The 25,905-nt window shown below is 39.1% G+C and overlaps 1 protein-coding gene across 1 annotated transcript; it reads left to right on the forward strand.

The window, feature by feature from the left end:
* Nucleotides 1-1,421: 1,421 nt before the first annotated feature.
* On the forward strand, nt 1,422-19,786 carry LOC306828526 (uncharacterized protein). The gene is made up of 20 exons (XM_079351043.1): nt 1,422-1,662; nt 3,046-3,183; nt 4,045-4,233; nt 5,021-5,186; nt 5,283-5,425; nt 5,531-5,727; nt 6,685-6,820; nt 6,939-7,158; nt 7,594-7,666; nt 8,132-8,527; nt 12,227-12,326; nt 12,599-12,739; nt 13,051-13,239; nt 13,382-13,547; nt 14,236-14,378; nt 15,052-15,248; nt 15,448-15,595; nt 16,716-16,923; nt 17,133-17,205; nt 17,373-19,786. Exons 2-20 carry the CDS (start codon nt 3,052-3,054, stop codon nt 17,785-17,787), a joined length of 3,432 nt encoding a protein of 1,143 aa, XP_079207169.1. The 5' UTR covers nt 1,422-1,662; nt 3,046-3,051; the 3' UTR covers nt 17,788-19,786.
* The last annotated feature ends 6,119 nt before the right edge of the window (nt 19,787-25,905 follow it).

Here is a 25,905-nt window from a genome sequence, read left to right on the forward strand (position 1 = left end):
CACGATATGTAGGTTACTTTTAGTACATCCAATCAGTGATCTACAGGTCCTAATAACAAACATTAAGCTGATTATTAATTGGTCCAACCATTTAAATGCATCAGTGTTTTTATTAGCTAAATAATACTGCAGCATTACCAAACAAAGAGACTGTATGTTAATCTAAACTTGACAAAAACAATGCAGTTTGTCTCCAAGTAAAGATGAACACATGGTCAATTATTGTAGAGTTTGTAAGAGCTGTACTTTGTTCTCTGTTTTTGATCTACTGTGTTCATCATCTTGTTAAAAATTATACAGACACAGCTCAGACTCAGGGACATTTAAACAGTCCTCACTCGTCTCTAAAGAAGGACAACAGGTAAGGACGTTCTTGTAGCTGTTAATAGTTATCTGGATAATCTCTGAAGTAATATATTAATGCAGGAACATGTGATCTGATGAATTGATGGTTTTAATGTTAAACCTCACTTGTCTGACTTATTGGTAACATAATTTTATAATAATAATAATAATAATAATAATCCTCTTCAAGCTAAGAAATGTTTCCTGTTCAGCTGATGACACATAAAAAATGCCTTTTCACCTTTTCATTAATCAAATGTGTTGACTTTATGTCTTTCAACAGTTATGCAACAAATGTTAAGAATTTGCACTTCGGCAAAAATTTCAGATAACTTATTATACAGTCTGCCTGATTTATCCAAACTATAAATAATAGAAATAAGGAATGCACAGAAACTGTTCCTGTTCATTTTTAATGTGGTCTCACAAATCTTTGTACAAGTAATACAAAATCTGTTCATTCACTACCCTTAAGATCATGAGCAGTTCCAAGACCCCCTTTTTTATCCTTATCATCAGTAGCTATTTAAGAGTTGAAATTTACTAATAGAGCGAACACCCACTTGTTTGAATTGCTGTTGGATGAATCTCCATTGGATGTGTTGTTTAGCCAACACAACACAAGTTTTCAACCATTGTCCAATGTAACATGACCTCCAGCTCTTTAACCTTGTAATGTGGTTTAGCTTAAGTGTCAAGGAAGGTGTTAGGAAGCTACATCTTAGCCACAATCATTAACTTAACAAAAACAACAAAAGTTCAAAGAAAAGAATGTAAATTTATCATAATGGGGTCAAACTAATGCACATTGGAAAGGCAGCAGGGCCTCACCTCCCTCCCTGCATTAGCAAACTTCTTTGAGGTATAAGCTATAGTCTGCCCAATTAACCAATTGACTGCAGCTGTGTGTAACCACACTCAAAAGGAGGTTATTGACTTTCTCTTAAGATGAAGAAATACAAATAAACCATCAAATGAACATTAGCTAATTTATACTCAACTCAACAAACTTTTAAACTGATAAATGATTTCCTTCTAATATGTCAAAGACGCAAGAAATAAACTTCTCAAGTAGTATTTCTAGGTTCTCATCAATCATGCCGGTCAAGGTCAATTCAAAGCTTGATCCAAAGGCAACTGGACTTCGTTGACCAAATGGATCAAGCTTCAAACATTTCTCATGAAACCCCCACAATTGGTATGGCCCAGTGATGTCATGGATGACCTCAAAATGTCTTTAAATACCAAGAAAGTCCCGGGTCAGGCCCTTGTAGCTGCTGGACCACACGGTGAATTGAACCAATAGAACAAACAACGGTAAGTAGGGATAAAGAGCAGAGATGGGCGGATGCTTCATGACACTGTGGGTCTTTGTTTCTATTTATAGGGAAAAAGTTTTGAAGCTTTGTTGTTTCATTATGAGGAAGAACAGGGAAATCTTGTAGCAGATTGAAATTAGGAAGAAGAAGATGTGCATTATTATACCAAGAGAGGAAATTCAATTTTACACTGATAAATACTTCCTAAACATAGGCTGAATCATGTGCACAAACAGGATCCTATAGAAAAGCACTAGTCCCTTTTAGTATGTATATTTATTTATTTATAGATGTGCATATGAACTAAAATATGTATTTAGATGCGTGTGCATGTACATTCATATCTGCCAGTAAGCACACAAAGTTATTCATTGTTGCCTCTCATACACTAATGATACTGTATCCATGCAAATGTATCAGATATTGATCAGCTACAGTATCTGAGAGTTTTGTAACGAACTTTGTTTGTTGTTCTGTTTTTTTGGTGTGTAACGAATCGTTTGTCTTAGTTTGTTAGTTAGTTTTTCCTCTGTGCTTTAATTTACTCTTGATGAAGAGACTTCTTCAATAAAAAAGGAAAAAATCAATCTCTGCTTTCGGCGGCTTTTTACCTGGGATAGTGTAGATAGAATCAAGGATCCTGACAAACTCTAGATAGCCCTCATCCTCTAACACTGATAGCAGCTGGCCGTCCTGGGCCCCATTCAATCTGTGCTTTCTGGACACTAAAAGGAAAACAACTAATATGAATTATAAGAGTTTAACCAGTTAAAACAAAAACTTCCTCTCTGAATAGAGCATGAAAGGTCAACTGAATCGGTCAGATGCGCAAGTCAGGAGTCAGGTTTCTCCTTTTCTCTCCTTTCCCCTGATTCGTTGTTGGTTAAGTAATTAGATATAATTAGATATAAGTCACAACTCCTACAGTTAAATCAGAAATATATTGCAAAACAGGCTATTTTTTTGGCTTTAAAGCATTGGAAATCCATTTTTAAAGAAAAACATTTTCTCTATGTGCTACACCTTCTCTGTTGTTTCAACCTCATTGGATGAACAACGAGAAGAACAAGAAAAGCTCATTCTTTGGTGTCTCTATGAGTGCACCATACAGAACAGACAGATCATGAAGACAACTCAATAAAAGACCAGTAAAGAGAAACACAAGAGAGAAGCAATCACCCAGTCTGCTTGATCAGCCAAAATTAACATTATCTTGATTGATTCACTCCACTTTAAAAGTAATCATCTCCTTAAATAAATTAATGAGAAACAAAGAAAGACAATCATCCATTCATTCAAACTGCTTTTACATTTCTGCTTCATCATTTCATTATGCAGCTTTAGCCCTGACATCACATCTTTGCTCTAATTGTTATTTCAGTCCAGCATGATACAGAAGGTTGCAGTGATCGGTGCAGGGGTTTCTGGTCTGACCAGCATTAAGGCCTGTTTGGATGAAGGTCTGGAGCCCACTTGCTTCGAGAGCAGCCATGATATTGGAGGTCTTTGGAGGTTTAAGGTGAGGCTCAATACTTTGTATCATGTACTGATGGGATAAATTAGCATGACAATCATGTAAATGTGACAGTAAATTACATTTAAAAACACATCTCTATTGTTTTTTAATTTCATTTGATTTATTTTGTTCAATGCAGAGGAATGATTTCTTTTCATTTTGGCCTTTTAAAAGGACGAAAAGGTGCGGGAGGAAGAAAAACTTATAAACTAATTGTTAAGGAAAATATTCAGTTAAACCCAAAATCTGTTAAAGCTTAAAGTATTTTGGGATTTTGACCGTGTAGTTTGTTTGTTGGCTCATTCGAGGGAGCTCATCTCAACCTAGTACCAGCTTGTTGTTTGAACACACCTAGGTATCTGCCTTTGTCTCCATCTGTATCTGCTCTGTGAAACAAACATTAGTAGCACTGATAATAGTCAATGACTTAAACATTTGCTGCTGCTGTTATTCACCTTTTTGCACTGTTTCACCTATATTGGTCTCCACTGAATGCTGTAGCTGATCGCAATTGATTTTGAAACATTTCACTCATGGCGTGTGGAAAGTGAAGATCCATCGTTGTGCAATGGAACACCATATCAGGTGCTCACATACTGGAAGGACACATTGTAAGAGACCTTGAGCAGAAGGTCTTCACTTAGGAGAAAAATACATTTATTGACATGTATTTTTAGTCAGGAAATACATGTCCCTACTTTGGATGCTACCATTTGCTAATTGACATGTAAATCTACATGCTGTAAACATTATAATTCTTTAACCATGTTCTTTGAAAGTCCTTGCTTGTAAAATGGGAGCTGTCATTTAGACTACTTCTGACGGACAAAGTAATAATATAAATGTATTTTGTTTGTCCATCAGGAGAAGCCGGAGCCTGGACGAGCAAACATCTACCAGTCGGTGGTCATCAACAGCTCCAAAGAGATGATAGCCTTCAGTGACTTCCCTCCTCCAGCTGAGCTCCCCAACAACATGCACCATTCTGAGCTGTTGCTCTATCTGCGGCTCTACGCTCAGACCTTCAATCTGCTGAAGCACATACATTTCCAGGTTAGTCACCATTTAGTTTGCTTTAAAAGGTAACATTAAGCTCATGCTCGTTGTTTTTGTATGAATCTTAGCATTTTAGATTGTTTTAGAATCACAGGGTGAAGTCAAAGATGGTGGACAGATAGTCATCCAGATCTGCAGTATTGGGGAAAACAGAGGAGGTTGTGACAATATTTCCTGGAAAGGGAAGGGGAGAGGTGTCTGAATTGGGATCTGCCAAGGGGTATGGAAATCTATCCCAGGTTTGTGATGGTGGAAGATGCCAGAGGGGGATGAGGGGTAAGGACAACATTTTATAAATTGAGGGATTTGGGGGGTAGAGCAAGAGGACAGGAGGTACAGTACATACAATAACATGAGGATAGTCTGAGTCAATGGTAGTATGCACAATAGATAATACCACCTGGCCCTCTGGGATGAAGCCGTTTGCTGAACCTTCCCCTGTAACCTGCTTTTGTCCCTAAAGGTAGAAGAGAGAGGGGCGGCAGGTTTAGGTACACATGGGCAATGGTGACAGAGTATATTAGACATTCATTCATTGATGAGGGAGCTTTTGTCCTGTACTCAAAATGTTGTAATAGCCACTTCACTTCAAGACAGATTTGTACAGGCAAAGACTAAAAGTACTGGTGAGGTGAAAATCAAGCACAACTAAAAAACTATTCAGGGGTTGATGACATTTCAAATAGAAGGTGTGACTACAGAGTTGAATAGAGTTATAGAATACTTGTTTATGTTGTAAATGTCCAGATGAATAGAGGTTAATAGTCACTTTTGTTTGTATCAGATGAAGGTGGTCAGTGTGAGGCAAGCAGCAGATTTTGCTGCATCCGGACAGTGGGAGGTGGAGACAGAGACTAGAGAGGGTCAGAGGGAGACTCATGTCTTTGCTGCAGTCATGGTTTGTACTGGACACTTCACCCAGCCTCACCTGCCTCTTAAAGACTTCCCAGGTACAACAATTAACATTTTCATCCATTTTGTCTCTTACATAAATATTATTCCAATAGCACTCCTGTGTCTTATATTTATTGATCTCTACATTTCAGGTATTGAGAGCTTTGAAGGCAGATATTTCCACAGCTGGGATTATCGCAGTGCTGAAGGTCTGCAGGGGAAAAACGTGCTGGTGATTGGGATTGGAAACTCTGGAGGTGATATTGCCGTGGATATCAGTAGAGTTGCTGAAAAGGTAGCATTTTTTTGTGAAAGGACCACTGCCTTTAAATAAGTAACTAAACTGAATTAAAAGCTGAGCAAATGAATGGTAACCCTTATGTGCTGACCTGACCTGCAGGTGTACCTCAGTACCAGGAGTGGAGCGTGGGTTGTTGGTCGGATGGGACCAGGTGGACTTCCAGGCGACCTTGTTGGGATGTCTCGGGTGGATATGATGAAACGCAAGCTCTTTCCCTCATGGATCAACAGGATGGTAGAAAAGAAGCTGAATCAAGCATTTTGCCACAAACTATATGGCCTGAAACCAAAACATGGGTAAAGAGATACTCGTCTATAAGATAAATGTCTTTATTTTATAGTGTGATCCATGATGACTGATCTTTTTAAGTTCAGATTTCGGGGGAAGTGAGAACAGTTCAGCAGGGAAACAGACCAGCTATACTCAGGGCCTGTTTAGTCTGTGCTACTGAGACAACAATACACTCTTATTAATGAGGCACACACAAAGGGTTAAATGCTTCATAAACTGCTCTGCAGAGCAAACAGTGCGTGTTTGCGTTGGTGCTGAATTTGTGTATTTAAATGATCCAATATGCAGTCTTTTGAAGGGAAATGTGGCCCCTGTATTTGTAAATCAGCCACATTGTAAAAAAACATCTACTTCACAAATGCTGGCAGCCATGCACAGTTGAGTTAATAGTAAGTTAAGTAGTTTTAAGAGATGTTACCCTAAAACTTTCCAGTGGAAAACAATCCCACCTCTGAATTACTTCAAAATGAATAATCTAAAAAAAATATGACTTTGACATTACTATAATAACAATAATAATAATAATAATAATACTTTACATTTATATAGCACCTTAAGAGGCTCAAAGTGCTGAACAGAGAAAATAAGATAAGATGAAAACAAGATAAACAAATGATCTAACATAATTTAGGGATAAATCAGTCCATGGCTGTCAGCGGCTCCACATTTATCCACATTTGGGAAGAGGTCTGGCACTGTTACCATGATGATGATGTAAGGTTGCATTTGAATTGTCCCTCCTCCTACTGTATGTCCTACATATTCAGATCAATGAAGGTGGAGATAATAACTGAAATATTACAAAGTGCTGAGCTGCTTTCCCATGTGAAGGTCAAAAGAGTGAGTGCAAGGGACAGCAGTCTAAATGAGCAGTGATGAGGTGGATTAAATCAAACTAATGAGTGACAGAACTTAACCAACAACAAATTTCCTTTAAACAACTTCACTCTCCATTATGTCAGTTTCTTTTCACAGATTCCTGTAGTGAATGACGACCTGCCAGCGCGAATCTTGACTGGTCGCGTTAAGCTGAAACCAAACGTGAAAGAGTTCAGAGGGTCCAATGTGGTCTTTGTGGACGGGGGCATCTTAGACAAGGTGTTTGTTAGAACAATTCTTTTTCAATTATTAGACTGTGCATCATCACGTGTTGACCATTGACATAGGTTGTAAAACATTAATGTTCCATTCACTCATTTGATGTGTACATCCACAGGTGGATGTGGTGGTGTTTGCCACAGGGTACAACTACAGCTTCCCCTTCCTGCCTGCAGCTCTGCAGGCTAAATGTGGTTATAGGCTGCATCTTTACAAACACGTGTTCCCTCCCTCCCTAACCCGACACACACTAGCCATAGTGGGCTTCATACATGGCTTTGGGGCCATCGGCCCTCTTGCTGAGATGCAGGCTCGCTGGGCTACAAGAGTGTTTAAAGGTGCAGAACAACAGAAACAAGTTTGTTGTTATTGTGTATGAAGTTAGTTTTAAAAACATGAATCTGCTTCATACTTTTTAGGACAGCTTGCATTTATGCATGCTGTAATGGCGACTTATTAACTTTGTTACTTCACTTGACTAATTGATAGGCTGTATTATTGTATTATTTTTTCTGCAGTGTGACTCAAGAGTGTCCCGAAATAATCTTTACTTTTTATTTTAAAGCCGCAGAAAAATCAAGTATTAAGGATTTCACAACTCAAAAAAGCCTTTAAATTCTGGAGGGGCCGTCATATGGGGTTGTAAAAATTGAATCTTGTATGGTTGAAGAAAGTCCCTTTCGTAGGGCTCTTTGGTAGACTCTAAAGAAATGAGGAAGATTGATAAATATGTTTTTTTTCCCTTTTAATAAATAGACTTTTTGTAAATGCAGGCTTGATGAGCCTCCCCTCCGAAAAGATCATGGTGAAGGAAATGCATGAAGAAACAGAGACAATGCATCAAAGGTAGGAAATATACTGAAATTTGCAGCCATTTAAAATGTGCACATTTTAATATTTAACTTTTGAGAATACAAAAGACAACCCATCCCGCGAGTATAAAAGTTCCCAGGCCAAATGGGATGGCAAAGACTCACTCCCCACCTGTAGGTCGCAAAACACATATTCCTGCAGAGAACACGGCCTCAGACTCAAACGTTTTGATCCTCATCCTCGCTGCTTCAAATTTGGCTGCACACGGCCACAATGCCTGGTGGACATCCTAGTATGAGAGAATCAAATTGTCCTCGTCCCTCAGGGGAGCCGTTTGCCGTTTGGGGGCTTTGAGGACCTAATATGTCAATATGAGTTGACGATGGTTTGACGATCAAATATTTGTTTTCCTTTTCTATTTTGGCATCACCTTATTGGGGTTTAGTGATTTTAAAAAGTCCAATATTTTTGTTTGTGTTTTGCATTTCCCTCTGTCAGGTTTGTGTGCTCAGAGCGTAACCCCCTCCAGGTGGACTACATCCCTTACCTGGACTCTCTGGCAGAGCAGGTGGGGGTCCGACCAAACATCCTGTGGCTCTTCCTCAAGGACCCCAAACTGGCGCTGCAGGTTCTGCTGGGTCCCTCTACTTCTTATCAGTACCGTCTGAGCGGACCAGGTCAGTGGGCTGGAGCCCGCCAGGCCATCCTCACTCAGTGGGAGCGGGTTTTTCAGCCCTTCAGGACCAGAGCAGTACCAGTACCAGAACCAGAACCCTCTTCATATCAGAACATTATTTTGGCTTTCTCTGGTGTAGCCCTCCTGTGCTGCTTCTTTGTCAATAATTGGCCTCTGTCTTCTTTTGTCTGTCCTCCAGCTTTCTTCAGGTCTCTTCAGTGACCTGCAAGTGTGGTTATAAATGATTATTGATCATGATGGAGACAGCAGTCAATCAGAAAACTGTCACAAATAAAAGTGTGATATCAGGGTCTCTTTGGAATCTTATAAACCAAATGTTAGATTGGGGAGGTTTTAAAAAGTGGATTTAGTCGGATACTTCAGTGTAGATTAATTTTCCTCTTTTAATTGTTTGTCTAACTTGACGTGTTACGTGACAATAGAAAAAAACATCGAAAGAGCGGGACACAACAACATTAAGTTGAAGCAGACCTGTTACATGCTTTTTATTTATTAGAACATAATCATCAGTGTTCTCTGCTATATATTCCAATGTCAATAATGAACAAATAATCATCAAGCAAAGTCTTTTCAAAATATACAACGAGATAGGTGTCTTATATTCAGCTGCCTTGTTTCTTTTTCTTAAATAACAGCCTGTGTCAGAAACTGAGAAATGAATAGCGATGGTGGTTATCAATGATTACTAATACTGAACATTTATGGATGTGAAGTGGAATGGAAAATATGCTCAAGCCTCCGATATATATACCCGTATGCTGCTGAAGACAGGTGTAATATAATATATGGTCATATTTTCTTCGCACATTAAAGATAAGACTCTCAAAAACAAAGACAAAGACAACAGTCCTTCATCCAGCGGACGCAGGTACAGTGTTGTCTTTTGGCCATTTGCTATATGTCATCTCTCACTCTCTTCTTTCAATATGTTCCTTCTCTATCTTTCTGATGTTACTAGCAGATAATTTCAAATGTATTTAAAGCAAATGTAAACGCAGACTAGATGAGGATTAATCTGAGTAGAAAAAGTCCAAATTAACCACAATTTATTAAACACAGCTAAACATGGTATCACAGTGTCAGAGTGTAAACTACAGTATATCAATTTGGTTTAATTAGTGTATCTAACATTATTCATGCTGACACTAGCAGCCTTTGGTCCTCTGTGCAGCTTCAATGGGGTTTTGCATTTCTCCGGTTCAATGATTTTATACAAGTTTAACCATTCACCTTCAACATACAACTTTATATTCTGATCATAGCAAAAATTCAACCATCTCAATGTGTTGTTTGTGAGTAAGGCTAAAAGGAAGTATGTGTAACCAAACTATTGTTCAGAGTCAGCAATGATGAAGTTATGAAAGAATGTGGGCAAAACGTTCAACACCAATATTCAACATGTGGCCCTTCAAGCATTCTAGCTGCTTAACCTTTAAGGCATCTTTAAAAATTACTTACACTGAAGTCCCTTTATATGGTTTTATGCCCTTTTTGTCATAAGAACACTTGATTTTGGCTGCTGTGCCTGGCAAGTGTAAAGTAAAAAGTGCAAATAGCAGACTCACACTCCAACACTCATGCACATACACAATACAGACAAAATGTATTTTCAACCACATTCACACCACTTATCATTTCTATCTATCCTATACACCAAGACCATTATTATGGTTTTCAGCTTTTTTAATGTACATTTTGCAAGTAACGATAACCAGGCCTTCATTGAAAATGTTTGTGATGAAGTCTTTGCTGCCCCTGGTGATTTAGGTGGTTCATCACATCTAAAACCGGTTTTTCCTGTATTCTGAAGGTATATATGCTTAAATATGTTATAGGTTATGATAAGAAAAGAACTATAATATTTCAAGATTACAGTGTATCAAAAATATGTGGTTATAATGGGAGTCAATGGTCAAAGTATGCTGCAGATTTCTTAAACTGTCCAAACCAGGGACTTTGAATTTGAAAACATGACATTATTATTTCACGAAACTACTAAAAAACAAAAGATTACCTATTTCAATAACAGTCAAATAAAAGTTTTACAGACACCTAATGTTGGGTCAATTCTTGTCTATCTATCCTATCTGTCTGTCTGTCCGTCCGTCCGTCTGTCTGTCTGTCCGTCCGTCTGTCTGTCTGTCATTCTCTGCAAATGCGCAAAGGATGCGCATTATGTGGAGAGGTGCGCGTAGAGCAACAAGTCAGCCCAAGGCAGGAGACAAAAAACAAAGACGTCTCCCACGTGTTGCCCCAATTATTGCGAGCAAGCAAAATAAAAGTCAAAGCAAGAGCTGTGTATGTTGTTGAAACTTTGTGGCCTAAACACTGCAGCTGCTAGCCTGCTATTATGAGACAGAAGAGAGGATTATTCTGTCTCGATGTGGACTGGAGATTACATTTTCCAGCGGCCCTGATGATCATTTATTAATTGTCTTGTTAACTGCATACATTCATTTCTGGTGGTCGTAGCCTATGTTGGCTCAAGTTTATGGCCCATCAATCTATGCTATCAGTTGAGGCTTAAGGCAATTAGTGATCTCAAGAAGAGTTTGGTTTAACACCAAAGAGAATGAAGTGGTTTATTAGGGGTTGTTTCCTTAAGACTGAGTAGGATAACATTTGGGTCTAAACAGGAGTAAACAGGTGTTGATCCCGAGGAAGAGATAATAAAAGTCAACCCTGCATGGAATTGTAAATCTTAAGGCCATAAGTTCAGAGTAAGTTTAAGGAGGGTAACAGCTGTTGTCCTAAGTCCAAATAAGGACTTGGATGGTTTTCTGTTTTCTTTGACCAATGCTGTATAAACACTAATGTCTTTCTTTGTTCGAGAGGGTTCACAATTGGCTGGTGACTCTCCCAGGTACCATGGCTAACCTGGACTGATGCTGTTTCTTGTCTTTGTAAATACATTTCTTACATTACAAGCAAGTCAGTGTCAGCAGATATTTCTTCATCATCTACACATCATCGTCAACGACTTGAGAAACTACAGAGGTAAAATTTCTTGGTTAATTAAATTCATAACAGTCATAAGATCTGATAAAATTGGATAAATTAAGATAATCCTTTAATTGACCCATGATGGAGAAAATTTAAGTGATATTAAATCTTCTCCTGGCTCGCTTGCCACTTTACTGTAACATGTGGGCTAAGTTGACTACGTATTTAGATCAGCATTTACAAAAGGCGAAATTAGGTATCGTCTCTAGGGAGCCATGGTGTGTGAACAAAAAATCCAAACACAGGTATGAGTAATTAGCCTACTGTGCTAAAACACAAGGTGGTGTCAGGATGATGTTTTGAGCTGTAAGTGGCAGAAGACAACGATGCTGGCTGTATGTGTTGCCTACCTTCACAGACACAATAAAAGTTGATTTTCAACATACCCACATATATTTTTTATGTTTTAAACAAAACATAACAGGCAAATTGAAATAAAATATTTGTATTTAGAAAAATGAAACAATTTCCTGAAACAAAAACAATACAAGCCTTAAGTGATATCAATGTCTTTCAGGGTTTCCAATAATATTTTGTTTCCTGTTCTACAGACACATAAGTCTAAAAACAGTGAAAACGTCAAACCACATGCTCACCTAAGTGCAGAGCCGCATGAGCCTATCTCACCCATAGACTGTAAGATCTCACCACAAGTACCATATCACCATGTTTATCTGTGAGAAAACATAGCTCGCCTTTCCTCCAGTCAAAGGACATTGACCCTCCCTATAAGCGTTTCTGTCTCCGCCCCGCCGGGGAACAACTCACTGCTTCAACAAACCCAAATCTGCTGCAAACCTCAAAGGGAACGAGTTCTGCACAGACGAACTTAAGAAGAAGAAAATAGTATTTTATTATTTTAAGAGTTTAAAGAATAAAACTCGCCGTTATAGCAGCAGAAAACTCAAACGTTGCACACGTTGTTATTTTTACAGTCTCAGGTCGCACCCCGCACCCGAGCTGCTTGAAGAGGTTTGGCAGAGGAACAGCAAGGTTAGTTGAAAGTTGCGCATTTAGAAAGTTGTCCTCACCAACAGTTAACGCTGTTTCTAACGGAAACTCAGAGAAATGCCACTGGGGATGTTTTTAATCTATTTTATAAAAACTTTCTGGTCGAGTCACTAAAGTAGCAAAGGGATCGTCTTCCTGCCATAAACGGCATGAATAGTTGTGTCTACGTGTTCACAGATTTATTCATGTTTTTTGTTTGCTTGTTTTATAATTGTCTTGTGATGATATCAGTGCGGTTGTTTCCTCTGTGTCAGATCCGAGAGATGGCTCGTCGTGTTGCAGTGATCGGCGGGGGCAGTTCAGGTCTGGCCTGCATCAAGTGCTGTCTGGATGAAGGGCTGCAGCCAGTTTGCTTCGAGAGCAGCGATGACCTGGGGGGTCTGTGGAGGTTTAAGGTTAGTCACAGTCACTGTGTGTGATGTAATGGTAGTGTTTGGTTTAGACATATGCTTTACATAACACTCACATATATCTGCTTATAATGCACACAGTTTTTGATTTTGTACTTTGTCATAGATTTTTGCACAAAACATCATCCTGCAACTTCAACTTGTCTGGGTTTTTCTATTGCTCATGTCACACATCATTTAATACGTGCATGACTTTTTTATAATTTCTTTTTACTGTTTATCATAGTCATAGCATTAAGACTAATTTCTTGCTGGTGTGAATGTTGATTTACCTGATTGTGATGATGTTGGTGCAGGAGAATCCGGAGGTGGATAGAGCCAGCATCTACCACTCTGTGATCATCAACACCTCCAAGGAGATGATGTGTTTCAGTGACTTTCCCATCCCCGCACACTTCCCCAACTACATGCACAACTCCCTCATCATGGACTACTTCCGGATGTACGCCGGTCACTTCCAGCTCACCAAACACATCCGCTTCAATGTGAGCACACTGCACTCACCGCCTGCAACTTCTAACTTTAAGACATATCTGAGGAAAATGATTTCTTCTTCTAAATTTCCTTTTTGCAAAACAGATTAAAAGTTGGTTCTTAAGCTTCAGTGTGTGTCTCTGTGTTGTTCAGACCAAAGTGTTGCAGGTGAAGCAGAGGTCAGATTTCTCTCAGTCTGGTCAGTGGGACGTTGAGACGGAGAACAAGGAGGGTAAAAAGGAGAAACACATTTTTGATGCAGTGATGATCTGTATTGGACATCATTGCCAACCCAACCTGCCCCTCCACGACTTCCCAGGTATGAAAAAAAAAACCCTGCAGGCTCCAGCACACTTTACCTGATTCAACCTTTGTTAATGAGTGTCCGAGCGGGTAATGTGAAGCATGTTATTGAACCATGTGTCAACCGGAAGCTGCACCATAGAAACACAATGATGTCAGAATCATCAACTGTGGCTTTTTATGTTTCTTGATCAAACAGAAAAGGATATGAAGAACTTTTGTCAAACAATCAATTTTTAAAATTGCAATCAATTCTGATTAACCACATCATCACATCACATGTTTAAACAAATCCATACATGTGCATTCTAAAGTAGTTTTTAAATGAATATTAACAATGTCAAGCAATTCTTCTTGATTTGATTTGTGAAGTTTGTTGTAATTTCTGAGAGGATTACACTGTTTCAATTAAATATTATTGAAGTGATATTGCTCTGCACATTTTGGTGATTTGCTGACAATCATCTGCTTAGCTTCACCTGTATGTTCGGCTTTTAGTTGAGGCTCAAACTCAAAGTACTTCACTGATATTTGAATTCTGTTTGGATATTAATGTTAACTTGTCAGCTGAGCTGTCTGGGAGTTTTTTAATTGAACCATTGTTATTTATCTTACCTTTCCACGGTTGTGATTAACATGTAAACACGGACAGCTCCGCTAAAAACTTAATCCAAAACTTACAAGTTTAAATCTGTTCTCTTCAGGCATCGACACCTTTAAAGGGGAATTCTTCCACAGCAGAGACTACAAGACTGCGGAGCAGTGGAGGGACAAAAAGGTGGTGGTGATTGGGATAGGAAACTCTGGAGGAGACATTGCAGTGGAGCTCAGCAAAGTCACCAAACGGGTATGAGATTATAACAGACAGAGAACATGTGAAAGAGTTCAACATGCACAGACTTTCTTGGACTAAGTTGTCAAAGTCTGAAGTTCATATCAGGTATCATGAAGCTGGTCATCACCTACTGTATATTATCAAATCATAAAAGATAAAACACACTGCAACAAATAAGGAAAATTATGGATACTGCAGAAAATCACTGTGTAAATACATTAATTAATGCAGTTTAGACCACGATACACTTCACAGTACTAACCCGTTTATTTACTGTGTTCGACTCTGTTTATTAGGGCTTTCTTACTTCAGCCACAAGAAGCAGCAGGGCACAACTACCTTGTGCCATAAACATTCGCTTTATTGCAACAGTTACATCCTTAAGTTTCAGATTATCTTTAACATTTGATGTGCATTCATTAAGAAATTCAGAAATTAGCCTGGTTATGGGTAACAGAACAAATTTAAAAAATATATTATTAATGTTTGCAATTCGAGAGCAAAGATGGGTTTAAATGCATAAATCTGAGCTTTATTTACAAAATGAAAAATCTGCCCATGTTTTTTGTTAAGTCCTGGCTCGAATTCTTCTCAGAATAATGTCAATATGTTATCCAAAAAAACAACTGATATGTGATTCTATGTTGCAGCTCAGTGACTGATGGCCATGTGTCCTCCTTTCTAGCTTTACCTGAGCACCCGGCGGGGGGCCTGGATCCTAAACAGAGTCGGGGACAACGGTCTGCCCTTGGACTTGCTGTTTAACAGAGCGATTGAGCTCTTGAAGAAAGTTCTGCCCTTTAATTTCTTCTCAGGACTGGTGGAGGGCCGGCTCAACCGAAGATTCGACCATGCTCTGTACAACTTGAAGCCGCAGCACAGGTACTGAGTTTGTCAGTGTTTTTACTGTTCTGTTTATCTCAATAAATAAATGAGTCCAGCTGCAGTAGAGTGAAGACTGAATAAACAGTGAATCAGAGCATATTTTTTCTGACTCGATCTGTTCAAATCACTTGTTCTTTGACTTTGTGTTTTTTATTAACATTGTTATAAATAACTAAACTCTGTGTGTGTGTGTCAGGCTGTTCAGCCAACATCCCACACTGAACGATGAACTTCCTAACCGCATCCTGTCAGGAACCGTTCAGGTGAAATCGAACGTGTGCAGGTTTCAGGGCTCCAGTGTGGAATTTGATGATGGGAGTGTGGTGGAGGACGTGGACTTGGTGGTACGTGGGATTGTTCAAACAAACACACACACACACACACTAGTACTGTAATGAAAATATTGAAACTTAACTCAGTTGGGACACTGGTTCATTGTTTATTACTGGATTCACTCAGGGGGGTCGGCCAGAACACCACGTCAGGCCAATCTTCCAGAATATAAAAAAAAAGAGAGATTTTTTAAAAAGTTGATTTGTTTGACTGACTGACTGTTCACTTCTTCTTCAGAGGTGCACAAATACAGGTGTGTCATTAGCCATGCTGTAGAACAAAGAATTAGGTCTTGATGTGGTTTTCTATAATGAACACACATCTTACCGCCATACTGTAGTGACAGCAAATACTATACAGTAATGTAATAGGTCCTAATATGCAAATGTAGATAAATAAAGGTAAACTACTAAACTAAACTACTCACTCTTTAACCTAAATTGTTACACACAGAAAGATTATCAAAGGCTAACAGTTACACATTCTTTCTCCTATTAATATTAAGATGCTTTTATTGTGAAGCCAGAAGTAAAACTACCCTTCTGGCACAGAGAGTGACACAACTTATGTTAACTTTACATAAACGAAATTAACACTAGTATTAAGCATGGGCACGTATAAACACTAGGTAAGCATAAAAATGTGATGAACTCGACATGACCTTTATTCAACTACCATGTAGCTTCAACTAAGCTAAAGGTCAGTTAGCAAGCATGTCGGTGCCGTAACGTCAGCTAATTAGCATAACTAAAATATGACTAAAGTCTAAACTCTAAATTCCAGCTCCGCAGGAGTTATTAACTTTACCTCAGCATCAAAGATCAGACAATATTACATCTTAAACTTCAGGTATGTACTCACTTTTTCAATTCATACACAACGAACTATTGGAGTTATTACTCTGCAGACTAATGGCTCCTCTGTCATTGACTGATGCGCACTGCTCATTACTACATGATGTAATTCGCTATATGACCAGCAGGTGACACCTCTCCCCTAGTGAGCTTAATAACACCACATTAAACAGAACAGAAATCAAACAGTATTTAACATAAAGCAAACCCTGACATGTAACTTTGGGGCCTTTTCTACATGTCCAGACTATGTGTGACTGACTGTCCTGTCCTGCAGGTGTTTGCCACAGGTTACAGGTTCTCCTTCCCGTTCCTGACCTCTCAGGTGCTCTCAGTGTCTGACAACAAAGCATCTCTCTACAAGTACGTGTTTCCTCCTGAGCTGCAGCGCAACACGCTCGCCATCATCGGCCTGGTGCAGCCACTGGGAGCCATCATGCCCATCTCTGAGATGCAGGCCAGGTGGGCCACTCGAGTCTTTAAAGGTAACACTTGTTTTTAATATGAAGTGTTCAGTGTCTGAGGGATAAAACCTCAATGTCTCAGTGTCTCAGTCTCTCTCTCTCTCTCTCTCTCTCTCTCTCTCGCTCTCTCTCTGTCTCTCTCTCTCTCTCTCTCTGTCTCTGTCTCTCTCTCTCTCTCTCTCTCTCTCTATCTCTATCTCTCTCTCTCTCTGTCTCTCTCTCTCTCTCAGGATGCGCAAAGCTCCCCTCAGTGGTAGACATGATGAAAGACATCCAGTGCAAGAAGGAGACCATGGCTCGAAGGTACCAACAATGATTCTGGGGCTGGGCGGTATGTGGTCAATACATGGTGACGCGTGCGCTGCCACTGCGCTACAGGCGACCCCCTGAAAAAGATTCCTTTAAGGGCTTATTAAGACACTTGTCAAATCATGGTTCTCCTCTTGATGCAGACATGTGTTGTTTGTCAGGTATGTGAGCAGTCAGAGACACACCATCCAGGTGGATTACATCAACTACATGGATGAGATCGCAGAGCAGATCGGGGTCCGACCCAGCGTATTGAGGCTGCTGATGACCGACCCCAGGTTGGGACACAACGTGTTGCTGGGTCCCTGCACGCCATACCAGTATCGTCTCCGAGGCCCCGGAAAGTGGGCGGGGGCCCGCCAGGCAATCCTCACCCAGTGGGAGAGAGTGGTTCAGCCCATGCAGACCCGGCCTTGCCCAGCAGCCGAACCCAGCAGGTCGTTTCTTGGGCCTGTGATGGTGTCGGCCGCCGTTGCTGGCGTGGCTATCTACATCAACAGGAACAAGCTTCCAACTTTCCTCCAAGATCCCACTGAGCTGCTGGAGAAGATCAAAGTCTACTTGCCTGCTCTGTGAACACATCATACTGGTTCATACCATTCTTACTGGTTTATAAACACTATATTGTCAAAAGTAATGGATCACCCATCCAAATGATTGAAATCAGGTGTTCTAATCACTTCCATGGACACAGGTGTATAAAGGCATGCAGACTGTTTCTATACAAACATTTGTGAAAGAATGGGTCGCTCTCAGGAGGTCAGTGAATTTCCTCGCTCTTAAATATTCAAATATTCAATTCAGTCAACTGTCAGGGGTATTATAACAAAGTGGAAGCAATTGGTAATTAGAGCAACTCGGCCACGAAGTAGTAGGCCACGTAAAATGACGATTCGAGGTCAGCATATGCTGAGGTGCATAGTGCGCAGAGGTCGCCAGTCGCTATAGAACTCTATGTGGCCTTCAGATTTGCTCAAGAACAGTGTGTAGAGTGCTTCATGGAATGGGTTTCCATGGCCGAGCAGCTGCATCCAAGCCACAAATTACAAAGTGCAATGCAAAGTGTTGAACACAGTGGTGTAAAGAATGCCGCCACTGGACTCTAGAGCAGTGGAGACGCGTTCTCTGAAGTGATGAATCACGCTTCACCATCCGGCGATCTGATGGAAGAGTCGGTTTGGCGGTTGCCAGGAGAACGTTAATTGTCTGACAGCATTGTGCCAAGTGTAAAGTTTGGTGGAGTGGGGATTGTGGTGTGGTTGTTTTTCAGGAGCTGGGCTTGGCTCCTTAGTTCCAGTGAAAGGAACTCTGAATGCTTCAGGATGCCAAGAGATTTTGGACAATTCCATGCGCCCAACTTTGTGGAAACAGTTTGGGGATGGCCCCTTCCTGTTCCAACATGACACCAGTGCACAAAGCAAGATCCATAAAGACATGGATGAGCGAGTTTGGTGTGGATGAACTTAACTGGCCTGCACAGAGTCCTGACCTCAAACCAATAAAACCTCGTTGGGATGAATCAGGTCTTTTTGTCCAACATCAGTGTTTGACCTCACAAACGTTCTTTAAGAAGAAACCCTTCAAAGGGTGGACTGACATCATATTGGACCCTTTGGATTAAGAATGGGAAGTCACTCAAATTAATATGTATCAAGGCAGGTGAGCAAATACTTTTGGCAATATAGTGTAAGTCAGACTGGTTATTACCATTCATTCTGGTTCATACCATTCAAACTGGTTTATACCATCCAAACTGAGCTAATCTGGTATAATCACTTCTATCAGACATTACGGGAACTACGATTTTTATTTTATTTTTTTGTAGCTCTTATGACTATAATTTCCTTTTTTTCTCTTTTTTGTAGTTGAATTATTTAGTAAGTAGAAACTTTGTCTTTAATATCTTTTTTTTCCTTAACTTTGATATCTGTGAAGTCCAACACCTGAATATTTTTTTCTTTCGCGCTTCATACCAATGTGATTAACTCTGTCTTTGGTTGTAATACTCAAAACGAGATTAAAAAGTTCATAAAATGTTAATTTGTAAGAAATATTTAAGGGGAAAAACTTTATTTCAATATATGTTGTTTTTATACTGATTGTGTTAAAAAATTATGCTGACGTATGTATTTTTGTTGAATGGCACATTTACCTTTAATTATGTTTTATCATTGTTTCTTATTCTTTGTATTGCATGATTGCAGAGGTCTTTTCGCTCTCTTTAACTTTCCTTTAAGTGTTTTGTACAGAATAAAAAAAGACTGAATGCCGAATATATTACACAGATTTATGAAGGAAAAATACTTGTCTGCCGCATTGAATGCACAGATTATTGAATGGTTTGCATTGAGTAACAACAGAAACATCTGTGAGCACACTTGTCAAGTATTTTTTCTGACCTTTTGCATGCTAATTAAACTTAATTTTTTTTTTGGTTCATAAAAGAACACATTGTAGTCTTGTATTTAATTCACATGTATCTTGCATCATCTGTTTGTTTTCGACAGAAACCAACGGCATCTCTATAGTTGGGGAGCCAAAGTCTGAAAAGCTCAATAAAATGGGTTGAACCTGACAGGGTGTGTTACACTTTTTATTTGTGTTAACTTTGACCGCAACAACTAATAATTGGGTTTGCTCTGCTGGAAATAACGTGGAAAAAAATGACCATTGTAGTGTATGCAGCCTATATTTTTAATCTGAAAAATCTGAAAAAAATTAATGAATAGAACAAATCTCTTACTGGGTGACGTTATTGTTGAAAGCAGCGGCTTGACTGAGTGCCATCATATAAAAATAGGAGACAGAATATATTAGGAATAACTATAAAAAAAAACATTAATAGAATACAAATATATTGTGTTAAATATATATATATATATATATATATATATATATATATATATATATATATATATCTGTTGTTTGTGGCCACCTAATCCCACATACACATCAATAGGGCCTCTGCTGAACTAGTTTCCTGTTAAACTAAAAAAATGTAAAATGGTATTGATAAAAGCTTTTCTTAAATAACTAATAACTATCTATCATCAGACATCCTGTCCAAATCTGGTGACATTCTGATCTTGATTTTCAGGGATACATGTGATAAGGCAGGTGCTGTCCCTTTTGGAGAAGCTCTGAATTTAAATTTTTTGAGTTTAATTTCTTTTTGTTAAGCAGAAACTATCCAAAAAAAGTTATTTTGCAGTAATTTTTTTTTTTTTTTTTTTTTTTTTGAATGAGTATACTGTTTGGTGAAAAGAATAGCATATATAGCTTGGGTGAATAATTGATTGCCAGTGAAGTAAAGATGAAAATATTGGGAATAAGTAAGAAAACACCTACTTTTGTTGCACTAAATTGATGCAAAATCATGTAGAATTGAGTTTTAAGAGGTATTTTTCCACTGGATCTTGTCAGCACGTGTTCTGTGTATCTGGAATGCATTGATTGACAGCCTACCCAAGCCACTGAGGAATTGAGGGGAAAAGTATTTCTTCAGATTGGGTTGGTTGTTTGGGCAGGCCATCCATACCAACAGTCCCAATGAACCTAAGAGAGCTCAGGAGCTCCCAGTAAAAGGAGAGGTAAAGTAGAGTTAAAGTTAGTTAGTTAGTTAGTTAGTTAGTTAGTTAGTTAGTTAGTTAGAGATAGTGACATGCAGTAATAAGATATAAGAGCAGGGAGAGAGAGAAAGAGAGAGAGAGAGAGAGATAAGAGTTCAAAGTGCCAGTTCCTCCGGTAGGCCTATAGCAGCATAACTATGAGCTGGTTTATACCTGATCCAGCCCTAACTATAAGATTTATCAAAAAGAAAAGTTTTAAGTCTATTCTTAAAAGTACCTAATGTGTCTGCCTCCCGGACCCTGACTGATAGACGATTCCAGAGGAGTGGTGCCTGATAATTAAAGGCTCTACCTCCCATAGTACTTTTAGAGACTATAGGCACCACGAGCAGGCCTGCATTCTGGGAGCGTAAGTTTCTCGATGGGTAGTATGCAGCACATTTCACTCATTGAGACAGGATGGTGCCTGACCATTTAGAGCTTTGTAAGTGAGAAGAAGGATTTTAAATTCTATTCTAGACAGGAGTAATGTGGTCCCTTTTCCTAGTTCTACTCAATACTTGAGCTACAGCATTTTGGACTAGCTGAAGGGTTTTTAGAGATTTACCATAGCACCCTGCTAAAAGAAAATTACAGTAATTCAACCTGGAGGTAACAAATGCATGAACTACTTTTTCTGCATCGTTTTGTGACAGGATCTGCCTGATCTTAAAGATATTACGAAGGTGAAAATGGCTGTCCTTGAAATGTGTTTAATGTCAGAGTTGAAGGACATATCCTGATCAAAGAGAACTCCTAAGTTTTTAACAGTGGTATTAGAGGCCATGCTGATACCACTAAGGGCCGTTATATTGTCAGAAAAAGTCTCTCTGAGGCTCTTAGGTCCAATCACAATAACTTCAGTCTTGTCTGAGTTGAGCAGCAAAACGTTTGTGGTCATCCAAGTCCTGCTATCCTTGAGGCAGGCTTCCAATTTACATAACTGATTGGTGTCTTCTGCTAACTAAGGGAAAGACAGCTTGGTTGGGATGGGATCTAAAAGACGGGTTGATGGTTTAGACGCATAAATAATCGAGTTTAGTTCTGAAAGGTTAATTGGAGAGAAACAGTCGAGGCTAGTATCAGAATTTGGAACTGTTTCTTCTGGATCCGAATTATAGGAAGAACCTGCACTGGGTAAAGTTAGTAGGCTACTAATTTTGTCTCTAATGTTTAGAATTTTATCGTGAAAAAAAGCTCATTACTGATGAGGGCTAAAGGAATACATAAAAACTGGATGTGAAAGACTGAGTGTGAGATTTTTAAAAGAAGTATTATTCAGCTTTGGTCGAGTTAATGACAAGACCAGAATTAAAAATAGCTGCCACTCCACCACCTCGGCCAGTGTCTCAAGGTATATGGGTATCAAAATGACTGGGAGGGGTGGAGTCATTCAAACTAACATATTTCATTCTGAGACAACCAGGTTTTTGTTAGACAAAGTAAATCAATATGATTTTCTGATATCAGATCATTTTCTAAAACAGATATAGATTCCAGGGATCTAATGTTTTATAGGCTGCAGTTAATTGTTCATTTTGATTAAATTTGTATGATTTACGCCTTTTTTATTGAGGTTTGGATTGCTTATAATGACAGGTCTGGGCCCGAAAACAGACACAGTATCGATAGTATAAATAGGGTTACAGCTATAAGAAGAGTTACAGTTAGATTTACAGTCACAAGGACAGCTATAGTGGTAAACAGGTAAACAGATCTAAAGGAAGCACAGAGAAGTGTATAAGACTGCAGCTCTGCCTCCTGGTCTGAACTCTGATGAGTTGTCAGGGTTTAGGACTACTAAACTCTGCTATGTTTCTAGATAATAGAGCTGCCCAGCTAAAGTAGGATGGATGCCATCTCTAGCTAGCAGACCAGGCTTTCCCCAAAAACACTGCCAGTTATCTTTGAAGCCCACATTGTTTGCTGGACACCACTTCAATAACCAGAGGTTGAATGAAGACATGCAACTATACACGTCATCACTGGTCAAATTTGGGAGAGAACCAGAGAAAACTACGGAGTCTGAAATCGTCTATGCAAAATTATACACCAACTCCACATGCTTTTGCTGTGGCTGCTCCCACTTTATGAAACAGTCTACCTGTAAATATAAGAAATACTACAACCATTTAGAACTTCAAATCACTTCTTAAAACCGACCTCTTTGCTCTGGCTTTCAATACAAGCTGAGCTTGACATTTTAATCTTGACATTTTTACATTTTTATTCATGCTTATTCATGCATATAGTTTTTTGTTTCCCTTTTCAGCAGAGCATCAGAGTTGGACTCGTAAAATAATGTAATAATAAATAAAGTCGACTATGGATTCTTTTTCTGTCACAGTCCAGGTTGTCTGAAAACAACTGGCTGCAGTCAGGATGTTTATAGACGCAGCTGAGTGAAGCTCATACCGTTTAATACATCACTGTTTGTGGCACCTGTTATCGTGTGTCGGCATAAAGGTCAGATTAGTGACTGTGCTCACTGACTCTATTCATACGGCTGCACTTTGATCTTACGCAGAAGGTTAGTGATCTACAGACTGTGGAGTCATCAGGAGTTAGATTTGTTTCACTGATCACGGGTTGACAAACAGGGAAGGAAGTCCCAATTGCAGGTAAAAACAAAAACAAAGATATCAATATTCAAAATGAAATCCAAAATGAAAAACGCAGGAGCAGGGAACACAGGGAAACATCCAACTGGTACTAAAAACACACAGAATGAACTGACACAGAAGGGAAGAAACACAGACTAAATAGACATGGTAATCAAACAGGTGACACTGGTTACACAGGTGAGGACAATCAGGGCAATCAGACAGGAAGGAAACACACAAGGAGCAAACAACACAAGGTGTGCATTCGGATTGTCCCTCCTATACTTTAACAATCCACTTTACCTTGACCCCGTGAAAACGACACAGGGTTAAGGAAAGGTGTGAATTCATAAAGGACTTAGGGAAAGGCGATCGCGTCGTTTTGACAATCCGACCGCACTTTCACTAGGTGATGTAATAATAATGTGACGGTGGCGGAGGTTAATGACGCAAGTCTGCTGTGGTGGAACTACAGTTTTCAGAAAATGGACTACAAAAAGCTCATCTTAAAATGTTTCCCCTGTTCCTTCTTACCATTGAAATAATCCTAAAACGGGGTGTGAATAAAAATAAAAGGTAGGCTTTATTAGATACCAGGAAACTTCACTTTGGTGGTTTTATAACATCAACATCACGTTCCGAGTTTACCTCTGGATTTAACATTGATCAAAGTTGTTTAAGGTAAATTAATGCAGTGCTAACTTCTATGATCTGTGTCCCTTTTCCTTTCTTTTTTTATAAACAAGGCTTTATAGGCATACTTTCTCATTAAATCATCATCCAATAACAGCAAATCCTCTCCACAAACATGATACAAGACTTAAAGCCATGTTCACCTTCTTCACACACAATAAAAATGAATAAAAAATAAATAAATACAAATACTGTAACTAATTATAAGTCAAATCAATATGCAGATTGTCTCCACATTTGTCCTCTGACAGATCGTTAGTTTTCATGAACGCTCGGATATGGGTCGGACACATAATTTAAAATGATATATTGCTCAAAGACTAGCCAAAGAATCTAATCTGTCAGAGTGTATTTATCTTATGTCCAGTCAAAAATATTTCTAATTTCACCCTTTAAAAGCCACATTAACTTAAAAAAAAATCCAGATAACAGTCTTATTTTGAGAAACTACCAATTAAAAATAAGACCTAAAATATTTTAGTTCCATTTTTAGTGTTGGTGAAATGTCAGCAATTGCAGACTTAATTATACTTTAGATGGCGTCAATTCCCTAATACTTTAATTGAGTTGAAAAAGAGTTTGAGTCAAAGACGAGTGTGTCTCAAAGTGTCATCAGCAGACTTGCAGCAAGACACAGAACTACTAGCAGTGTTGTTCATGACAGACCCAGGAGTGGAGCCCCACGAGTGATGGGCTGCAATGATGACCAGTACCTAAGGATCTATACACTCAGACACCGTTATGTTCCTGCCACACAGTTGCAGGCCTGTTTACGAGAAGTGAGGGGTACTAGGGTTTCCAAACAACCCATTCGCAATCGACTCCACCACTTTGGCTTGATGCCAGGTGACTGTTGCAGTTGATCCACTGACACCGCCGAATCTTGATAGTTGAAGACATCTGTTAAAATGCAGGTTTTAATTTCAGTCCCTCCAGTCCTTATAGAGCTGAGGACATAATAGATTCTCCCAGATGTACTTCACATGAAGTTTCATAAAAAGTCATTTTAAAAGCAGAAACTACTTTACTTTTTAAGACAGCTTGCATTCATACATGCTGTAATGGTGACTTTGTTAGATCACTTGAATCATTGATAGACTCTATTATTTTTTCTGAAGTGTGACTCAAGAGTGTCCCAAAACGATCCTTACTTTTTATTTTAAAGCTGCTGGAAAATCAAGTATTTAGGATTTCACAACTCAAAAAAGCCTGGAGGGGCAGTCATACAGTATGTGGATGTAAAAAACACATTTTGGTTGAATGGTCCCTTTTGTAGGGCCCTTTGGTAGACTCTAAAGATATGAGGAAGATCAGCGATAAATGTGTTTGTTTTTTCTTTTAATACAAAAACTTTACATAAATGCTGAATTGATAAGCCTCACTCAGAAAAGATCATGATGAAGGAAATGCATGAAGAAACAGAGACAATGCATCAGAGGTAGGAAATGCACTGAAACCTTCAGCTATTTAAAGTTTGCATGATTGAATATTTAACTTTTGAGAATACAAAAGACAACCCATCCCACTCGTATAAAATTTCCCAGGCCAAATGGGATGTATATTCCCTCCTGCAAGCTCTGGGTCTACCCCAAGGTCTCCAAGTTGGACGTGCCTGATAAACCTACACAGGGAGGAATCCTAATCAGATGCCGAACCACCCCAACTGGTTCCTTTTGATGTGAAGGACTTGTGCCGCCCTCAGGAGGAAACTTATTCATTCTGTCTTTACCCAAAGATCAAGGATTGAGACACAGAACTTCCTGGAAAGAAAAGGGTGGAGGAATTTGTTT

This window comes from Symphodus melops (assembly GCF_947650265.1).
Source record: "Symphodus melops genome assembly, chromosome: 8".
Lineage (NCBI taxonomy): Eukaryota > Metazoa > Chordata > Actinopteri > Labriformes > Labridae > Symphodus > Symphodus melops.